This window comes from Tauraco erythrolophus, chromosome Z (assembly GCF_009769465.1).
Source record: "Tauraco erythrolophus isolate bTauEry1 chromosome Z, bTauEry1.pri, whole genome shotgun sequence".
Classification (NCBI taxonomy): Eukaryota; Metazoa; Chordata; class Aves; order Musophagiformes; family Musophagidae; genus Tauraco; species Tauraco erythrolophus.
In genome coordinates, this window is record NC_141496.1 from 28,625,025 (window position 1) to 28,647,414 (window position 22,390).

At 42.9% G+C, this 22,390-nt stretch overlaps 1 protein-coding gene across 7 annotated transcripts in view; it reads left to right on the forward strand.

Moving 5' to 3' along the window:
- The first annotated feature begins 422 nt into the window (after nucleotides 1–422).
- AP3B1 (adaptor related protein complex 3 subunit beta 1) overlaps nucleotides 423–22,390 on the forward strand; it is a 176,755-nt gene continuing 154,787 nt past the window's right edge. For 4 of the 7 annotated variants that reach the window (XM_086630039.1, XM_086630037.1, XM_086630040.1 and 1 more), the window contains exons 1-2: nucleotides 423–553; nucleotides 17,574–17,649. In XM_086630039.1, coding sequence (XP_086486165.1) covers nucleotides 423–553; nucleotides 17,574–17,649 — 207 coding nt within the window. Of the gene's footprint in view, nucleotides 554–13,226; nucleotides 13,397–17,573; nucleotides 17,650–22,390 lie in introns of those variants that run through there. The other 3 variants (XM_086630036.1, XM_086630035.1, XM_086630042.1) reach the window with 2 other exon arrangements.

Here is a 22,390-nt window from a genome sequence, read left to right on the forward strand (position 1 = left end):
TTCTCCCGCAGCTGCCCCGGAGGGAAGCCAGACGAGGCCGGGCGACTCGGGGCCTGAAGGGCCGCTGGGCGGGAGGGCAGGGAGGACGGGGCCGGTACGAGGCGAGGCGGGGCTGGAACGAGAAGCAGCCCCGAGGCGGCCCCAGACCTGGGGCCGTTACGGCAGCGGAGCGGCGACGGCCGGGCCGGGCCCGGCTGCCCCCTCGCGCCCCTCTTGCGCCCCCGCCGGGCCGCGTTGCCGTGGCAACGGCGGCACGTCGGAGCCGGGCGAGTTCCTCCCGGGCCGCTTGGCCCCGCCCCCCACCACGTGACCCGCCCGCCCCGCCGTGCTGGCGCGTGCCCGCCGCTTCCGGGGGTAGGGCTCGGGCTCGGGTGTGCTGCGCCGGTAAGTTTGGCGGAGCGGACGGGAGCGGCGGCGGCAGCATGTCCGGCAACGGGCTCAGCTACAGCGAGCAGGCGGGAGAGGCGGCGCCCGAGCTGGCTCAGGAGGCGGCGTCCACAGCGACCCCTTCGACTCCCGCGGCCTTCGGGCTCTTCAGCAGCGACATCAAGAAGTGAGGAGGGTGGGCTGAGTCGGGCCGGGCCGGGCCGGACGCGGCGGGGGCTCGTCCCTCGGGGGTGTTGGGCGGGCGGGCGGTGGCCGTGCCGCGGGCGTCTGGGCGGTGCTGTGCTGGCGGGACCCTGCCCTCAGGCGGGGGGCCGGCCGGAGGCGGCCTCGGGGCCGCTCCCGGGCAGGGGCAGCCCCGGGGGGCCGTGGCGAGCGAGCGGAGCCCCGGTTGCCCGCGTTTACGCGCCTCGTGACTTCGCGGAAAAGTTCGCTTGCTTACTTTTGAGGTGTTCGTAGTGGAACGGGTAGTCTGTAAAGTTTTTGTTTTGTTTTGCTGGTGCGTTTGAAAAACTGCTTATCGTTGTTTTGTTTTTTTTTTCTGTGTTTTGATAGCGATCCGCGCTGGCGTTAGTTTAATTTTACCTTCAAGTGTTATTTTAACAACAAAAAAAAAGTGTTTAGAAGTGTTTGTGGGAGTTCTAGTTGGGAGTGTCGTTGATCGTGGTGGGGTGGCCTGCTTGAGGTGAGTGTTAACAGTGTTGTCTCTTGGTCAGGAATCAAAATGAGGAAATGAAGGGGGGGGGAAAAAACAGCCAAAGTGCACTGGCACAGGAAGCCTTCACAGCTCCTTAACGGAAAAGTGAATTGGAGAGGAAAAAAATGCATCTAAATGGAAGTATCAGGAGGTTTAGCAAACTGGATTTGTTTCCTACAACAAATTGGAAATCTATTGTGAGAGGAACAAATAAAAAGCACCAGAAACTAAGGTCTCATGTACAGTAGAAAATCAATCGCTACTTCTTCAGCTTGATTGTTCTGCACAAAGAGAACATCCATGCTTTAGAAACCTCGACTGATGTGTTTATTTTTGTGCCGCACCAAAGTAAATCACAAGGTGAGGCCACTGTTACTCTGATCCTTAGCTCTCTGAGACAGCAGCTGATAGGCCTCCTCAGTGTGCCAGATGAGTCACATTTCTCTTCCCCTGCTATCTGCTAAATACTTCACTTATTCATTTTGTTCAGTTAAAATTTTTGCTGCTCTTAGCATGGATGCCCCTCTGCCAACTTGTGTGTTGTAGCAGAGTGATGTTGTTTGGACCCTTCTTCTGTCCTCTTCCATAGAAACAACGTTGCACTTTATTTATTAACCGTTGTTTTGCTGCTTCTTTTCCAGAGGGCATATTCTGATCGCTGGTCATGGCCATAATTCTCTGCATAACTCATTTAATCCTAGGCTTCAGACTGTTTTGCAGGTGAAGTGTGGCTATCTATGTTTTATTAGCAGCAGAAGCTGAAGTAACTAGTTCTGCCTGAGGCTACCCAATGGTCAGGGGGAAGTATAGCTCTGGAGTCCTGAGATGATTTAAACACATGTATGTCTATGATTGTCTTTCAATATGGAAGAGTCAGAGTAGCTTGTGATGTTTATGCATACCTTATTAAAGGCTCCTCCAGGCTTCCTCTTAGACTTACAAGAGGGAAAAGAAGATCCATCCTCTAAAGGAGAGGCTAGAGAGGAAAGCAGGCATTGATGTCTGTGGTCTTTCTAGCTGACAAACAAGTTCGTGTTGCAATAGGAAGTTATCCATCATTCAGACCTGTGTGGGTTATCACTGAGTGTGGATTGGATAGTTGAACAGGCACTGTGCAGGGAAGACTATTAAATTTATGTAGTGTGAGAAAGCCAGTGGACTGCAAGTGAGGGTTATCGTTAGGAAAGCAGACTGTGTTGCAGTCTGTTTGGAAAATGCAGTAGTCATTTATGAAGCATATGGCATGTATGTTGTATAGTCCACACTGTTAATAGCCCAAAACCTCCTCTTGAGAAGCAATCAAAATTTCCTTTCCTTAGAGCTGAAATGGAAATCTTCTTAGAACAGGGACTGTAGCTTGGATGAAGGACACTGTATCTTTTGGTAGTTTGGTTTTGCGCTCTTTAAGCTGAGCAGACCTGATCCCTCCCTACTGGACATACAGAGAAGTGCAAGGTATGTCCGGCATATTAAAGTGTGGGGATATCTTGCATATTAAAGTGTGGGGATAATGGGGTGTTCTACTGGTGAAGATAAAATTACTGTTACGGCTTTTCGGAGTTTGTTTGCTGATCTCTCTTGATTGTCACTCGACACTGCTGAATACGATCTTAGTTATGCTTATGCCCCATATCATTGCGTTTCAGTGCTTGACAAACTTTTTTTTCTTGCTGAAGAAGGGGGATTCTTCCTTAGACCTACTTGTGATACAAGAAGTACTCCATCTCAGCAAATGGGCAGATACATAATGTACAGCTCATGATGTTGCTGCAGTAACCGTTGGACCAGTGGCCTGCACTTGCCTGTTGTCAGTTAATCTGAACAATATCGTGTGGTTAAAGTATAAATATCAAGATACTACTGTAAACGCTTTCTTTAAAAAATCCCAGTTTCTTTTCTCTTCTGTTTTTTTGTCTTCTCCAGTTTGTTGTGAAGAGGAAGTAAGCCAGAATGCTTCTGAAATAAACAAATCGTTTATTAGGATAGACTGTCTTTGCTCTTGCAGTATTCGTTATATAGAGGGGCCTGTGACAGGTTGTGCACAGAAGCTCAATTGAGCATCAGTAGACTTAAATCTGAAGTGTAAAGTCGACCTAATGTAAATTATTTGTCCTAACAGTTTTGGTTTTAGTGTTTCAATAGAAATACTCAGCTGAAGTACTTACAATCTAAAAGTTCTGAGCATGCCTTGGCGTCAAAAGCCTGTGTGTCTTATTCTTCTTACTAAAGCTGCCTTTTTTACCTTTAGCAATTCTATGATTTATTCACTAGCTTTCAATTACAAATAGAATCGTCAGTTAATGCACATAGTATTTTCTCAACATGTTAGTGTTGTGGTTTAGTTGAGACACGTGCTGTCAGTATTGAAAATATCTCAGTGCCTCAAAAAACTTCGCTTGTGATGACATCTTAAACCTGAGTAAGTTGGAAGTTTGACTGTTAGAAGATCAATAAAGATGAAATAATCACTGAAATAGTTATCTTTATGTAAATGAAGTGCAATAGGTTGCATGCACCATATGCAAACAGTATGTTTCTCATTAGTATATTGTATGGATCCAATGCAGTGGAAAAAAGAGATACTGTAAAAATACAACTTTTGTCTGCCTCTGTCAGGTAACACCTAGCAGATGTTCAGGACGAAAGAAGCGAGGAAAGGAAGGAGCTTTTTCTAAACTCTATTATAGAAATGATGAAGTACAACACATACATAAGAAACTGATTTCTTACCATTTTTGACTAAGCTGAAACTCTTCTTGAATAAGAGATTTCACAACAAATATATGAGATTGGGGCTAGCTTTCTCTGTGAGTATTGAATCTGGACTAAAGAGGCAAATATAACTTGCTTATTTGGTATGTATTACTTTTTAAAAGCCTTTTGGTTGGTTAGATCACTTCAGATATGTCAGAGGTGGGTCTCGTGTTCAGATGATGGAAATTTTGTGTTTGTTCTGTTAAATAGCTCAGTAACTGTATAATTAAAGAGATCTTGGGTGTCTGAGATGAGTCAATCTAAATGTTCTTGTGTGGAATGGGCCCCATTGCATGGTTGGAGGTGCCTGTCCCTCTCCTTGCCCTCTCCCTCTTCCACACTTGTCACATGAGCTGATAGGTATGATATTCCTTTATTCCTTTATGCAACTTGTGTAGTTACACTTCAGAAGTTTATTCGTGTGTCCAGGTAGCTAGCGTGACACTTGTCTGTGAAGTGGTTATGTTTTCCAGACATACGTCACTGTAGGTGCTCTGGATGTGCATCATTCACATGCCCCACGTATTTGGAACAGAAGAGAAAGTGTTAGGTTGTGGGCCACCAAAATAATGGAAATGGTGTACAGACAAGTCTTCGCCCATAAGAGGAGTTTTCAACAGAAAATTGGTAAGAGCCAAGGGGTCATGTAAATCTTGTGGACAAGCCGGATCCAGCCTGTGGACCTCAAACTGTTTCTTCATGGTCTAAATTGATGGAATTCATAAAATAAGCACTACCTACATGGAGGACTGTCAAAATTATCTGTGTAGTGTAGAGAGATACTGTTTGATGCACGTCACCAAAGTTAATAGGATATTTTTGTAGTTATGCTATATACTATTGCTCTATGTAAAGGGATGAAAAGTCTAAGTCTAACCACCTTCCAGCTTTTAAGAAAACCTGGAGAGATAATTAGTAACACAGAATCCGTGTGAATTGCATACATCAGGGTGCAGCTATTGCTGCCTACAGTTAATCACAGGTGGACAGAGGATTTTTGTCTATATTAATTACGTTGTAAACAAAATTTACCTGCATGTACTATTAAAATATAATAATGTTTGGTTCCTGGAAATGATACAATTTCAGCAATAAAACTAGCTGTTGCTGTATCTAAACCAAATGGAAAAACTTAGCGGTGAACCACATGAGTAACATCGGTAGGTATGAATTGATAGGTACAGTATTGAAGCAGATGGCAAAATTTAGAACACACATTTTCGACTTTACTGATTTGCATCTTTAAACTGTATTCCTGCCAAGCAAAATACATTTGTAATTTATTAGACTTTTTTCCTGCAGATCTGGCTTATGCATTGTGTTGAGCTATTCATCAGAATACTCGGCAGGGCTGCAAACCCTTTTTTTTTTTTTCCCCGAGATTTGCAAGCCTGTTTTGCAGAGAGCTGATCTAAGGTGGTGATTTCATTAAGATACTCATTCCCCAATTCTCTGTGCAGAAGACTTTTCCAAATTCATCAGAGCTAAAAACTTGCTTTCAACAGCTGCCAGAGATGTTCTTAGAGTCTTAAATTGATCTAGTTTTGCCTTGGCATACCCTGCTCAACCAGTCATGGAAAGCTTGCACATAGACTGCCATTTGTGAAACTCTTGGAGGCTCCAGCCCTAACATTCAAACTTGGTGCATCCACTAGCTCATTGGCACAACTACTTTCTTTCCCCATCTGTTATAATGGCTCTATGCCCACTGAAGTGGTGATATGCCAGTTTTGGTAGGATGTACAAGCCAGCAAAGATGAATGGTTTGGATGAACTGATGACTCTACAAGATAAAATCTGAGCCCTGTAGTCCATACAAGATAGGAACTAAATGCAGTTTATGAACATGCACATGCTATTGCAGAGCACTTCTCCAGCTGAAATTGGTCAGATCTGATGGGAAGTGACACACAGTGCATATATTCTTATTGCCATGCACTTGGCACATATGAGGATGCAAGCGATGAACTGTTGATTTGCTGTGATTCTCTGTAATGTATTCATTAAAAATGTTCTGAGGCTTTTCTTTATTTCCTTAGAAAGGCAAGTTTTGTAGTTTCGGGTCTTCACTGTGGTTTCTGTATGTTTGTTATGTTGTATATTTGCCCGAGATGCTTGCTATGATTTGCATCTTGAATGGCATTAGAAATATGTTTCTGTAACACTGTTATAACAAGGCTGACACTTGCAAGAAATTCCAGATTTTCTTCATTCTGCTTTTCTGTAGACCATCGTTCTCTATGCCACTCTCTGGTAGTTTTCTTACTTTGAGAAAACAAGAATTCCTTTGGTGTGTAAAGATTTTCTTTTTTGGCATCCTCTAGAAGAGGAATGGTGTTTTAATAGTGTTTCTGAAACATTGAGCAGTTATATGTAAATATACATGTATGTATGTACGTAGGTTCTGGCAGTGACAGCACCACCTTTGTGGTGGTATCTTTAAAAGAAGCCTTTTCCTACCAGTTTCAGGAAAGCTAAAAATACTGCTTCTCACTCTCCTATAATCCATTCAAAACTATCAAATGCTGCAAAGTGATCTGCAAATGTCTGCAAATTCTGACAACTGGCCTCAAGACAGTCTGTAAATTGACACAACCACTTAAGTGGCAGCACCACCTCAGATGCCACTTTCTCAATCTCCAGGAAAGGGATCTTTGCCATCAAGGAAGATTTTTCTCTCGCAGAAGCTCCCCTGCAGCATTGGAGGTGTGGGCACTATCAGAAGAGCTCGTATGCAGCGGGGTTGCAAGATTGGTACTTTTCATCCTTTCAGACGGCCTTTCTTGTTGCTAGGTGGACTGGTGTCTACAACTATACTGACAACATAATTAATAGTATATTAAATACAATCCTCTTCAAACTGCTTTGTCATACTAGCTGCCATCTGGTTAGAACTTTTGAAATGTAGGTTGTTTACATATCTACACTGGTGGTGGTAGCAGCAGCAGTTTCACAGGTTCATGTGCTGAGTTGCTCAAGCACTGCCCAGGCACTGTAGTTTCACAACAAGGAACTGGGAAGATGCTTTATTCAATTTTAACTTTACATTTTTCTGTATGTTTCCTCACTGAGAAGCATGAGACTGTACCTAAACCATCCAGAGGGCAAGTGCTTTGAGAGAGTGGCAAAGCAATCGCTAATGAGTTAAATTATGTTGCTGGTCAGACTATAACCGATCTTGTTCTTCTCTGTGGCTTTCAGCCTTACAACATACCACAGTTATCGTGGTTTTCCTCACATCTCTGCTGTTTAGCCTTAGAAATGATCAAGTTTGCTTTTTGGGTAGTAAGTTTCTCAGTTTGAAAAATTAGGGGTGGTTGAAAAGGAAATAGGTAATTTCTTATATCAGGTTTTTTTTTTTGAACCACAGTACAGCTATACCTGTGGCCAAATGGTTTGGATCTCTTCTTGAAATAACAGTTGAATTCTATGTTGGTGTTGTGAATTGGCAATAAATATAAATAGTGTTACAATGGAAGAAGATGGCAATACTGAGTAGCACCACAAGATGTCATTCAAACAGTTTGTGGTCTAGAATGAAACACAGTGAAACTCGGGCTTCTTTATTTCCTCCTAGAGGAAGCCCCCAAATTAACAGCAGAATAAACTCGAATTACAGCCTGTATTTGCTGCCATTTTAGCTTCCATGTTATATGGCTCTGAAATCAATATACAGTTCCTCTTTGAGTGGTAAATTCAAACTTGTTTAGCATTTACACAATAAGTTGAGCTAGAATAAGCCAATTTATTTTAAGGATTTTACAGTGCCAGTAAAATGCAAAAAACTAATTTTTTTAAAAAACTTTTTTTTTTTTTTTACTTTTGAGGGGAGGCCAGGAGACCTTCCATAGGACTTCTTTACTACTCAGATGCCAACACCAAAGGTTAAGCTGCTCTGTCAGCATGAGTTTTCTGCTTCAAACCTGGTAATTACCATTCACAGTATTTTGAACTTCTCATTGGAACATTTTACTGTGCTGCTGGTGGAAAAAAAAAAACAAAACAACAACTTAGTATGCTGTGGTTAAAAGCGTGTCATCCAAACTGAAGTCTCCCATGGACTTTGAATGTGAGCACAATGTAGTTATATTTTGTAGCTGAAATTATGCAGTGGATTGAGAACTTAAACGAAGAAATGTATTATTAAAACTCTGTTGAGTGGGACTTTTGTAACTTTTGTTCTTGTTGTGGTTCAGGGGGTTGGAACTAGATGATCTTTGAGGTTCCTTCCAACCCTAACTATTCTATGATTCTATAATATCAGAACTGATGTAACCTTCTTCCTCACCTGTGGTGGATTTGTTTGCCATTTGCTATGTCTTACCTTGCAGTAGCACAGTGCTGTCCTTGTATATGAAGAGCCTCTGTCTCACCACAAATTTATTGTTTAAAGTTCCTTCCCCGTTCTTTGAGGTGATTAAAACTGTTCCCAGGTTTTGAGTCATACAAATGGCATGGGAATCATAATTAAATTCTTATTTCATAAAACAACAGGCTGATAAACTTCCAGGAGTGAAGATTTTTGTAGCTAAAGAGTTAATAGAACCATAGAATTATAGAATGATTTGGGCTGGAAGTGACCTCAAAGATTTCATAGATTCATAGATTTTTCTAGGTTGGAAAAGACCTTAGAGATCATCCAGTCCAACTGTCCCTAATCCCTATTAAACCATATCCCTAAGTAGTTCATCCACCCTATTCTTAAACACATCCAGGGATGGGGACTCAACCATCTCCCTGGGCAGCCTATTGCAGTGGCTGACAACCCTTTCAGAGAAGAAATTCTTTCTAACATCCAACCTGAATCTCCCCTGACTAAGCTTATACCCATTTCCTCTTGTTCTATCACCCATCACTAATGTAAAGAGCCCTTCCCCTACCTCCCACCATCCCTTCTCAAGTATTTGTAGGCTGTAATCAGGTCTCCCCTCAGCCTCCTCTTCTCCAGGCTATACAGCCCCAACTCCCTTAGCCTCTCCTCAGAAATTTTATTTTCCAGCCCCTTGACCAGTTTAGTCGCCCTTCTTTGGACTCGCTCCAGGAGCTCAATATCTCTCTTAAAGCGAGGGGCCCAAAACTGGACACAATATTCCAGGTGCGGCCTCACCAGTGCCGAGTACAGGGGCAGGATCACTTCCCTTTTCCTGCTGGTCACACTATTCTTGATACACGCCAGTATCCCATTGGCCTTTTTGGCCACCTGGGCACACTGCTGGCTCATATCAAGCCTGTAGTCAACCAACATCCCCAGGTCCTTCTCCGCCAGGCAGCTCTCCAGCCACTCTTCCCTGAGCCTATAGCGATGCTTGGGGTTTTTATACCCCAAGTGAAGGACTCTGCACTTGGCCTTATTAAAGCTCATGCCATTGGCCTCAGCCCAACGATCCAGTCTGTTCAAATCCCTCTGAAGGGCCTCCCTACCCTCGAGCAGATCGACACAGCCTCCCAGCTTGGTGTCGTCCGCAAATTTACTGAGGGTACATTCAATCCCCTCATCCAGGTCATTGATAAAGATGTTAAACAGAACCGGACCCAGCACTGAGCCCTGGGGAACCCCACTGGTGACCGGCCTCCAGCCGGATTTAGCCCCATTTACCACCACTCTTTAGGCCCGGCCATCCAGCCAGTTTTTAACCCAAAGGAGGGTGTGCCTATCCAGGCCAGCAGTTACCAGTTTCGCAACCAGAACACTATGAGAGACTGTATCAAAGGCTTTACTGAGGTCAAGGAAAACTACATCCACAGCCCTTCCCTCGTCAACCAGGTGGGAAACCCCATCATAGAAGGTGATCAGGTTTGATTGGCAAGACCTGCCTTTCATAAACCCATGTTGACTGGGCTTGATCACTCGGTTAACCTGTATGTGCTCATTAATAGCACTCAAGATAACCTGTTCCATGACTTTGCCCGTCACCGAGGTCAGACTGACAGGCCTGTAGTTCCCCGGATCCTCCTTCTGTCCTTTTTTGTAAATGGGGGTAACATCCACCAGCCTCCAATCCAGCGGAACTTCCCCAGTGAGCCAAGACTGCCCAAAGATAATGGACAGGGGTTTGGCAATGACATCCGCCAGCTCTCTCAGGACTCTCGGGTGGATACCATCAGGCCCCATAGACTTGTGGGTATCCAGCCGATGAAGCAGATCCTTGACCCGTTCCTCTTGGATCCCAGGAGCTTCGATTTGCTCTCCCTCCCTGCTCTCAGACACCATAGGCCAGCTCACCTGGGAACTACTGACCTTATTATTAAAGACTGAGGCAAAGAAGGCATTAAGGACCTCAGCCTTGTCCGCATCCCTAGTGACTAACATACACCCTGTGTCCGGTAGGGGCTGGAGGTAATCTTTAGCCCTCCTTTTGTTATTAATGTATTTATAGAAGGACTTTTTGTTGTCCTTTACAGAGCAGGCTAGTCGAAGTTCCAGTTGGGCTTTTGCCCTCCCTACATGCCCTAACTTCCTCCCTGTATTTCTCCCTGGATGCCTGCCCATTCCTCCAAGACTTATAGACTTCCCTTTTTCTTTTGAGGTGTTCCCAAATCTCCTTGGTCATCCAAGCTGGTTTTCTACCCTGGCGGCTCGATTTCCAGCACACAGGGACAGCTCGCTCCTGTGCCTCCAGTATTTCATTTTTGAGTAGTAACCAAGATCATCTAGTTCATACCCCACTGCCATGGGCATAGACACCTGCCACTATACCAGGTTGCTCAAAGCCTCATCCAACCTGGACTTGAACACTTCCAGGGATGGGGCGTCCACAACTTCTCTGGACAACCTGTTCCACTGCCTCACCACCCTCAATGTAAAAAATTTCTTCCTTATATCTAATCTAAATCTGCCCTCTTTCACTTTAAATCCACTGCCCCTTTCTTGTAGGCCTGCTTTCAATGCTGGGAGACTACTAGAAGGTCTCTGGGGAGCCTTCGCTTCTCCACGCTGAACAAGCCCAACCCTCTCAGCCTGTCCTCTTAGGAGAGGTGCTCCAGCCCTCGGGTCATCTTCATGGCCCTCCTCTGGACTCGTTCCAGCAGGTCCCTGTCCTTCTTGTGTTGGGGACCCCAGAGCTCAACACATTATTGTTGCATTGCCTGCCGGGCTTCAGTTACAGTTTTGATACTTGTGAAACTCCTACTTTTTACAAAGAAAGCCTTATAATTAGTAGGGAACTTCTTTCAGTAAGCGGGTACATTAGAACCGTAGCAAATGCTGATGACTTAGGAATTTCATCTCATGGTGTTGCTACGAGGAATAGGAAATGTATATCTTATCAGAGTGGAGTAAGTGTTCTCTTAACAGCAGTTGTTCAGAATACGTAGGTGCAGTGGCAAATGGTATGCCACAGACTATGGATTAGTATTTTAGTGCGATTAAAGGTTTGTGATAATTCTTACGACAAGACAGAATCACTGAGAGAGGCCCAGATTTAAACTACAGTGATGTACAGTTGTGCCTACCCTCTTTTGTTTTCCGTAAAAGTGAGCAATTTTGCTCAGCAGAATCTGAAATCCTAGTCTTAATCTGAGGGAGATGCTGGTTTTGGTGACCAAGTGTGTGCTAACAGGAGTATGGCATATTCAGAGTTGTTCTTCAGTTGCTGTTTTCCTTAATCAGCATGGGAAGTAATGGTCAGGGCCCTTTCTGGCATAAGACTCCAGGCTGTTAAAATAGTTTGACAGTATGTTCTTTTGACTGTCAAGGTCTAGGTTTTTAATTTTTTTTTTCTTTTTTGCTTTTATTTTGGGGCACTGGGATAGGTTTTTTGTGAAGTTTGTGGGTTTTTGTTTTTGTTTTTTTTTCTTTTTAATAGCAGGGGAGCAGAGGGAGCATGAAAGAGAATGAGAACTAGCAAAAAAATCTAACTGGTGTTTTTGGTTTCTTCCTAACAGTAACATCTATAAGAGTAATCCTAACTGGTAGGCCTGTCATAGGTGCTCTCATATCTGTACCCCTCTTGTATCCAGAAATGGTGCAAAGGCTTAGGAAGAAAGCAGTACTTTGAGGCAGAAAGACAGTAGTAGTATTTATCTTAAATACTACAGTCATAAAATGTAAAAACATAGATGAAAGTTAGAAATTGTCTTCCTCTGTTTAACATGCAACCAGTGATTTAAAGAGAATGTATTATTCTGGATGTGTTTTGTGATGTCCGTCATGTTGTGCCATCACAGATCTGCCAAGTGTGATGCTTGCTATGAGAAAAACTTAGACAATGAATTTGCGTTTTTAATTTACACTCCCTTAGCTTTCAAATTCTTATATTGTGAAATACAAGCCTGCGGTGGTAAAAATTACGAAGGTAACTGAGTACTGATTTCTTAATATATTAATAATTGGTTCATTGCCTTTTTTGGTAGATGCAATGCAAAGAATAAAGATTGTATTTCATAGCTTGCTTATGTTGCATATGCGTATAATATTTCTAATTATGGTCCATAACAGTGCTTTCATCTGGCAACTTTTTCGGACAGTGGGGCCGTGTTATATTGAGGTTAAGACACTAGATTACAGATTGGGAACTCGGGGAAGTCGTGTTGCCTTGCTAGATATGGCAGTGGGCAGACAGGTGGGAGTCTTTTGGTTTTTTTTTTTCTTTTTCCCTCTAAGAAAGTAATTTCACATCTTCTCACTGTTAGGGAAAATGGACTCAGAGACAGTGTATTTATTCTTACAAAGGTTTTTTTTCACCTACTGTTGCTGGGACCGTTACTATCCTGCTTCGTATAGCTCCATGTTATTCGTAAACAGTCAGATCAGGCTTCTTTAAACCTGGTTTTGCAGGTGAAGCAATAAAGCTTATGTTTCAGTCATCTGTAATATGTAAAAACTCTGTAAGGCTAGAATTACTCGTGAAGTTTTAGCGGAGAGAGGCAAAGGTATTGATGCAGCTGGAGGATTGCTTACATTTTCCTCAGCTTCTGGCAAGTGGACCTAAGTGATAAAGAAATTATTTGTTTAACATTGTGTACTGAAGAACTGTCACTTCAGAATAACTAATGAGTATGGAAGTATGAACAGCAACATGAGGCTTGCATTTATGCTTTCTGTTTTGAGGGACTTTACTTAAGGATTGAAATTTCCCTAAATCTTCTTAATGCTCAGAAGGTGAAAATATTTTTGTACTGTACAGTAAACTACATATGAAAGACCGAAATGCATTTGCCTTTCCCATTGTTCGTTGAGGCTACTGATAAGAGTTGTTTTTGGAGGGAAATGACCTTTGAAATCTGCGTAGGATATTTGTTTCTAGAAGTTAAAACAGCAAGGGAGTGGGTATCCTGTTACTTAATAAGACTTTCTTTTTTTGAGTAGACCTCAGTCTCGACAGGCAAGCTTGGTTGAGTGCAGTAATTTTCTTTTTTTTCTTTTTTTTTTTTTAATACTGTACTTAAAAGAATGGAACGAAATTCTACAATGCTGGGAAAGATAATTGAGGTGTCTTGCACTATTAAATCTGCTCTTAAAGAGCAGAACTTCGAGGTTACACTGAAACCATATCTAACTGTAGAAGAAAAAAGGCTTGCTGCTGCTGATCCATATGAATATATGGAGCAATATTTTACTCTGTAAGTATCTAGTGCTTGCTAATCCTGGATTATTATCTGTTAGAAAATATTTTTAAAAATACAGCATTTCATGTAGCGATTAATTTCCAAATTACTTCATCAAGAACTTGCTTTTTTTTTCCTATTTTTCTTCTTCCCCGCGCCCCCCCCTCCCCCCCCCCCCCCCCCCCCCCGCTGCTTTTCTCTTAGGAAAGCTGTAAGCAGGTCTTCATGTCTTAGTTTCTCTGGTTTATATCTTCCCTGTTAACATTTCAAAATGTTCTAATTTGAAATATATGATAAGAGTATTTTCTCTGAGCAGTTAGAAGCACATTTCATCATTAAATACTTATTTCTTCTGTCTTCACATCTTAAATTCACTTTTGCCCTTTTTTTTTTTATTTGTTACACTGGTAACTCATACTTGTCCTGTGATTAGTGTCTGCTTTTGTCATTCCCAGCTTCTAGGGGGTAGTCTTTGGCATGTACTTGAATCTTGTGCTGTGTAACTTCCTCTGGTTTTGCTACTTGATCCTCAAGTTAAAATTATTTTTTCCACGTTTTCTGCTTTCTCACTTGCAAATTATATTGACATGTTCTTATTTTGTTTTTTTTTCGTCAATTTTTTAATTAGGTAAAAGTATTTCTAGACTTGGATCTTAAGCAGTTGCTACGATGTCTTATTCATGCAACGCTCTTGGATTCTTTAGTCAGATACTAGATTTTTTGAAAAGAAGTTGCTTTGTTGGTTGTGCCAAGGAACCGAAGCATCCTCCTACCAGTTAATGAGAACTTGGTGATCACAATTTGGCAATATTATCCTGTGCTTTAGCTTTTACTGATGTCTCTGTCTCAATTCGTGCACAATTATATGAAATAGCAGTAGGAAACTGGAAGCAGGAGCATAGGACTAGAAGCAACTTTATAAATCAAGTCCAGTCTTGTGCTAGGTAACCTTGATAACACTAAATTGGGAGGTAGTGTTGATCTACCTGAGGGTCGGGAGGCTCTACAGAGGGATCTGGACAGACTGGATCGATGGGCCAAGGCCAACTGTATGAAATTCAACAAGACCAAGTGCCGGGTCCTGCACTTGGGCCACAACAACCCCCTGCAGCGTTACAGGCTTGGGGAAGTGTGGCTGGAAAGCTGCACAGCAGAGAAGGACCTGGGGGTGCTGATCGACAGCCAATTGAACATGAGCCAGCAGTGTGCCCAAGCAGCCAAGAAAGCCAACAGAATCCTGGCATGTATCAGAAACAGTGTGGCCAGCAGGGAAGTGATTGTCCCCCTATACTCAGCACTGGTGAGGCCACACCTGGAGCACTGTGTCCAGTTTTGAGCCCCTCATTTGAGGAAGGACATTGAGGTATTGGAGTGGGTTCAGAGAAGGGCAACAAAACTAGTGAAGGGTTTAGAGAACTTGTCCTATGAGGAGCAGCTGAGGGAGCTGGGACTGTTTAGTCTGGAGAAGAGGAGGCTCAGGGGGGACCTTCTCGCTCTCTACAATTACCTGAAAGGAAGTTGTAGGGAGATGGGGGTCAGTCTCTTCTCCCACGTTATGAATGACAGGACGAGAGGGAATGGCCTCAAGTTGCCCCAGGGGAAATTTAGGTTAGATATCAGGAAGAATTTCTTTACAGAGAGGGTTGTGAAGTATTGGAACAGGCTGCCCAGGGAGCTGGTGGAGTCCCCATCTCTAGAGGTGTTTAAAAACCGTGTGGATTTGGTGTTGAGCAACATGATGTAGGGGCCTTGACAGTACAGGGTGAATGGTTGGACTCGATGATCTTGAAGGTCTCTTCCAGCCAGACAATTCTATGATTCTATAATAACTGTGTCATATAGATTCTTTCACAAGCTAAGCTTAAAAGGTAAGGATTAAGACTTACGCAGAAGGAATTAGGAGTGTCTGAAATTTCTATGTCCCAGTAGAGCAAAGTCTCAGGCAAGGTGCTTCAAGTTGATATAAAAACTGAGACTTATTCATCATCCTATGAGGAATAGGTGGGTAGGAATGGTCCGCAAAATAACATATCTCTGTGGCCAAGAACAAATGGAATAAAGAGATGCCAGAAGTTAAATCAAGCTAGGCCTCCTAAAAAAGTTAATTACAAATGGAACTACACAGAGAGATTAAAAGGTTAAAAAACCAAATTATTAAAGATTTTTTAGGTACAACCTTCAACCAACAAATATTTGATTTCTGATACCAAAAAGTGTCAGATACCAAAAGGATATAGAGCTGAGGAAAAAATATGGAGTGGCTAAAAGAAGTGTGAGGGTATAGAGGTGGACAGAAGCAAGCTTCAAGTGAAATCAGAGAACCAGAGTGCTTAACGCGAAGAGAGGTGTGCCTTTATCCCAGGGAGCTGGGAGGAGGGTGATAGGAAAAGGTCTGTGAAATCACAGCTTTAATTATTTTAACAGATCTGTCAACTTGGAGTGGTGTTGAAAGAAGAAGGTAACACTGGATGTTACCACTTGGCCATAGAGAAGACGGCCAACTATAGACACAGTAAACAGATCTCAACAGGATGCAAAACTAGAGAACGAAGTTGAATGGGAAGTATAATGTAAAGGTCTGAAGCAAACAATTAAGTAAACGTAGCAATAAAAGACTGACCATATAGTTCTTTAAGCACTTCCGGAAGTAACTAAAACCAGGAAGAACCTTCGCGTGTGATGCAGACAAAATAGAGTTCCCAATGATGTTTTGGAAATAGTACTGAAGCAGGCAAGGAAATGGGAAGCTTCCACTTAACGTTCTTTTAAAGATAATACTTTAATAATATTAAGCTGTGAAGTGAAGCCAATATTTACAACAGGCCATCTGTATTGGGTTGCTCTAGTATTTCATTAAACACCTGGTTTTGAAAAAGCAGTTAGACTTCAATTAGAAGTTGCACGTAGGTACCTGCATCCTGAATTTTGAATGTTTTTCTTATGGTTGATTAGGAAAAAATGTTTAGATTTTTCCCTCATCTGATTGTGGTTCTTAATTTTGTGGATGTATACGGAAGTATGTGGGCAATGTCGATTTCTTGTGGAGGGACACAGAATAGATGCAGTACTTACTGGGTCTGAAAATACAAGGAAAATCTCTATTAGAGTGACTGCCTTGCAAGTAGAAAAAATGCTATTTGAAGATTGATGAAGGAATGGATGACAACATTTTGTCTCATTGTAACTAATTCTGACTTTGGCTTAAACATCCTCCTCCCCGTCTGAAGTTGAGGGCAATGATAAATTAGAATATATCTAGGTTTTGCGTTCATTTTTGAGATCCTGTCTGGGTTTCTATGTTTACAGGGTTTGTAAACTTCAAAAGTTTTCAGAGTTCTTTGGAATGTTGCAGGCGTCTCTTCCTGAGCCATTGTTTGCTTCATATTATTTAGTACTTGAGCAATACAGGCATTATAAAAGGCTATTTCTTCAAAGAAATCTTTTTTGTAGACTTTCAGAGTCTATAAATGCAGTTAGACTGTGATCTCTGCATCTAGAAAGCCAAGCAAGGTGAGGTTTCTTACTAGGGATGTGTAATCAGACGCTGTATCTGCAAGAGAACATCCTTATTGACTTAATATTTTCATGTGAGAATTTTATTTCAGCTGTAAAAAATGCTTGGACGCTATTGTGTCTAATCATTGAGCTCTTAGTCTTATAGCCTGAAGAATAGATGTACTGCAGATCTGAGGCTTGTAATCCTGAGGACAGGGGATAGCAATTTGCAGTCCAGAAAGGCAGATGAAAACATAAGGTTATATGCTTGATTCTCATTGAAATTCAGACCTTACTGAAGTCTGTATTAGGCTTTTCAGTGATTTACGTAAGCTGATACTGTATTTTGACACAAATATGTCAACCTATTACATCTGGGCCTTACTAGGGGAAGAGAAGTGAATGGGTTGGTTCAACTCATGCTCTTCTTTTGCCTCAAGACTTCAACCATCCAGCCAAGGTTCAGCTAACAGCACATTAAAGTTGCATGCACTTGCATTACTGTTGAAATCTGATAGATTCTTTTACTAAACATTTCGTTATACTAGGCCAGCATGTTAACAAATACAATTTAAAAGTGGGCAAGAAGGACCAATGCTTCTCCTTAAGTTATTGAATTGATGCAAGAATACAAAAATGGCATTCTGTTTTATTTTTTACTTTTTCTAATTGATGCTTTACCGTATTTCTACCATAGAAATGAAGACCTAAAACAAATGTTGGAGAGCAGTAAAGATTCGGCAAAACTGGATGCTATGAAAAGGATTGTTGGGGTATGTGCTTTTTTTTGTATATTCTTTGTTAGAGTGTCTGGTTTTTTACTATCATTTTTTTTTAATGCAAATACTGTTTTTGCTTTACAGATTCTGTACCAGGTCAGCATTTGAACCTCTAAATGGTTTTAAAAACTACTGTGAAGTCCTTGATTTATAATTTTATGTAGAAATTGCTATATTAACATGTACACAGTCATATTCTTTTAAAACAAAGCCAATGTGCTTGTAATTAACTATTTTCAGTAGGAAGGTGAGATCTTAAATAGGAAATGGTTCCTTCAGAGAAGTTTCAATTGCTGTCATAATTCAGCAGACAGGAAACAAAAGAAATTTGCAGGACTAACATGATAAATTGCATGTACTATTTTTACTTTTTTATATTATGTAAGGATTTTTTTTTTTTTAATTGAGCATGTTGCCTATATATTTGACTAAGTATTTCAGGTGAACGGTGTAGCCATAGAGATGATTAAATAATGTTTAACACCATTGTGTGTTTAAACCCTATAAACTAAACATTGTGAAGTTGATAATGCCAACGCAGCATGGGGAACAAGCAAGAGGAGTTAGAAGTGTGCGCGTGCCTGTTGGGATATGATCTTATTGGCATCACGGAGATGTGGTGGGATGACTCCTATGACTGGAGTGTCAGAATAGAAGGGTACAGGCTCTTTAGGAAGGACAGGCAGGGAAGAAGAGGAGGAGGAGTTGCCCTCTGTCAAGGACCAGCTAGAGTGCATGGAGCTGCACCTGAGGGCGAAGGAGGTCCCGACTGAGAGCTTATGGGTTAGGATTAAAGGCAGAGCAGGGACAGGGGACGTAGTAGTAGGGGTCTGCTACAGACCACCTGACCAGGAGGACTGGGTGGATGAGGCCCTCTACAGACAGATAGGAGCTGCCTCACGTTCACGAGCCCTGGTCCTCATGGGGGACTTCAGCCACCCTGATATCTGTTGGAAGGACAACACAGCAAGGCACAGGCAATCCAGGAGGTTCCTGGAATGCATGGATGATAACTTCCTTCTCCAAGTGGTAGAGGAACCAACAAGGAGAGGTGCTACGCTGGACCTTGTTCTCACTAACAGTGAAGGGCTGGTGGGGAACGTGACGCTCAAGGACAGCCTTGGCTGCAGCGATCATGAAATGGTAGAATTCAAGATACTTAGAGAAGCAAGGAGGGTGCATAGCAGGCTCACTACCCTGGATTTCAGGAGAGCAGACTTTGGCCTCTTCAAGGATCTCCTTGCTAGAGTACAATGGGATGAGGCCCTGGAGGGAAGAGGGGCCCAAGAAAGCTGGTTAATATTCAAGGATCACCTCCTCCAAGCTCAGGAGCGGTGCATCCCAACAAAGAGAAAGTCAGGTAGGAACACCAGGAGGCCCGCATGGATGAATAAGGAGCTCCTGGACCAACTTGGGCACAAAAAGAAAGCCTATAGGGGGTGGAAGCAAGGACAGGTAGCCTGGGAAGAATACAGAGAGATTGTCTGAGTAACCAGAGATCAGGTTAGGAAAGCCAAAGCCCTGATAGAGTTAAATCTGACCAGGGACATCAAGGTCAACAAGAAAGGCTTCTGTAGATATGTCAGTGATAAAAAGAGATCTAGGGAAAATGTAGGCCCTCTCCAGAAGGAAATGGGGGACCTGGCCACCCAATATGGAGAACGCTGAGGTTCTCAATGACTTCTTTGCCTCAGTCTTCACTGGCAAGAGCTCTAGCGGCATGGCCCAAGTCACAGAAGGCAAAGGCAGGGACTGGGAGAATGAAGAACCGCCCACTGTAGGAGAAGGTCAGGTTTGAGACCATCTAAAAAACCTGAAGGTGCACAAGTCCATGTGCATGATGGTGCATCCACGGGTCCTGAGGGAGCTGGCAGATGAAGTAGCTAAGCCACTATCCATCATATTTCAGAAGTCGTGGCAATCTGGTGAAGTTCCCACTGACTGGAAAAGGGGAAACATAGCCCCCATCTTTAAAAAGGGGAAAAAAGAAGACCCAGGGAACTACAGGCCAGTCAGTCTCACCTCTGTGCCCGGCAAGATCATGGAGCAGATCCTCCTGGCGACTATGCTAAGGCACATGGAAAGTAAGCACGTGATTGGTGACAGCCAACATGGCTTCACTAAGGGCAAATCCTGCCTGACTAATTTGGTGGCCTTCTATGGTGAGGTTACAGCATTGATGGATAGGGGAAGAGCAACTGACATTGTCTACCTGGACTTATCCAAAGCGTTTCACACTGTCCCACACGCCATCCTTGTCTCTAAACTGGAAAGACATGATCTTGATGGATGGACCACTCGGTGGATAAGGAATTGGCTGGATGGTCACACTCAAAGAGTTGTGGTCAACGGTTCAATGTCCAAGTGGAGGCCAGTGACGAGTGGTGTTCCTCAGGGGTCAGTAGTGGGGCCAGTGCTATTTAACATCTTTGTTGGAGACATGGACAGTGGGATCGAGTGCACCCTCAGCAAGTTTGCAGATGACACCAAGTTGTGTGGTGTTGTGGACACACTGTGGAGGGAAGGGATGCCATCGAGAGGGACCTTGACAGGCTGGAGAGATGGGCCTGTGAGAAGTTCAACAAGGCCAAGTGCAAGGTCCTGCACGTGGGTTGGGACAATCCCATGCACAAGTACAGGCTGGGTGAGGAATGGATTGAGAGCAGCCCTGAGGAAAAGGACTTGGGAGTGCTGGTGGATGAGAAGCTCAACATGAGCCGGCAATGTGCGCTGGCAGCCCAGAAAGCCAACCGTATCTTGGGCTGTGTCAAAAGGAGCATGACCAGCAGGTCAAGAGAAGTGATTCTGCCCCTCTGCTCTGCTCTTGTGAGACCCCACCTGGAATACTGCGTTCGGGTCTGGAGTCCCCAACACAGGAAGGACATGGAGCTACTGAAACGAGTCCAGAGGAGGACCACGAAGATGATCCGAGGGCTGGAGCACTTCTGCTATGAAGATAGACCGAGAGAGTTGTGGCTGTTCAGCCTGGAGACGAGAAGGCTCCAGGGTGATCTTATAGCAGCTTTCCAGTACTTCAAGGGGGCCTACAGGAAAGCTGGAGAGGGACTTTTTACAAGGGTGTGTAGTGATAGGACAAGGGGCAATGGATTTAAACTGAAAGAGGGGAGATTTAGGTTAGATATAAGAAAGAAATTCTTTACATTAAGGATGGTGAGGTACTGGAACAGGTTGCCCAGAGAAGTTGTGGATGCCCCATCCCTGGAAGTGTTCAAGGCCAGGTTGGATGAGGCTTTGGGCAACCTGGTGTAGTGGAGGATTTCCCTGCCCATGGCAGGGGTGTTGGAACTAGATGATCTTTGAGGTCCCTTCCAACCCTAACCATTCTATGATTCTATGTCCCTTTATTTTGTCTTAAAAGTATTAGAAGAATGTGCTATGGAAAGCTGTTCAATGTCTACTTGACCACTTTTTTTGGGTCTTCTGCATTTGCTGTTTCTCCTTGTTCCTTCAGTCTCCTCTGGATGTGTGTGGGTGGGTTTTTTTGTTTTGCTTGGTTTTTACATGGGTTAATCCTGTCCAAGCATGTACTGAAGTGAGTAAGTACAGACTTTATCATGTGATTGTTTTCTTTTCTCTGACTCTATAGCTAGCGACGTCTTGCTTCATTATTGTCTAGTGATAAGTATTTTACTCAAGTTGGTTACCTTCTGCTTTTGCCTTTCATCCTAGTCCTGCTAGAGACATCAGTTACCTGTTAGATCTGTGTAACCTGTCAACTATTATTTCATAACACTTTTTTTTTTTTAGTGAAAGGTTTCTTGGTTCGTCTTCTAGTTTGACCAGTGAGAGTCAGAGGTGCTGTTGCAAGAAATCACAGCCTTTAGAAGTATTATGGTTTCAACCTATGGTAACTGACGTTCTTCTACTTTCCTCAGAAAAGATCTTTCTTCTAACTACTGCTGTGAACAGGAGGGTTGGGGAGAGCTTTCTATTGGTCCTTTGGTTTTCCTTTTCAAAAAGGTGGGCAGATCTTTATCTGTAATTGGAAACTGTTGCAACTGAGTGTGTGTGGGTGTGTATGGGAGAATTAGAGACTATTAAATGGGTCAAGTTTAAATTTTAAACCAAGGCTTTACTAGATTGTTTGTAGGAAAAAAAATGAAAAAAAAACCCACAATGGTCTCCATTTATGAGTGCGCAATGAGCAAATGCACTCATAAATACCTGCTGCTGCTGCATCTTCAAAGCAGTTCTTAACAACCTTTTCTTCAGTTTCCTAGAAGCATATGATACCATTAAGCTGGACATGTATAGTTAGCACTTGTAACTGTGGTCCTTGATGGTCTTGGAGGTGATCAGGCTCAAGAGCTCTTCAGCAAGGGAAGGCAGAACTGAATTGAGCATTCTTTCGTCTGCTCCTTTGTTTCCCAGTTCCAGTTTATTTTTTTTTCAAGTACCCAGTCCTTGGTTTCTGTCCCTGTTCTAAGCACTGTAGGCATCTTCTGTTTCTTGAATATTTTTCCCTTGCTCAGCTGCTGCTTCTTTTCTTAAAGCAGAAACAGCTTTCTAGCTTGTAAGGTTGACCATTACTTGGCCACGAGTGAGTTGTTTGAATTGCTGAATCCTCTGTTTTCAGTCTCTTCCATGTTTTCAAGGTATTTGCTGTTATCCTGTGTTTAAACTGTGTTTCGTAACAGACACCTGGTACCAACCTCTGGTTCACATGACAAACTGAAACAGTGAGATTTAAAGGCCAGGACTGGGACCTCGCGCA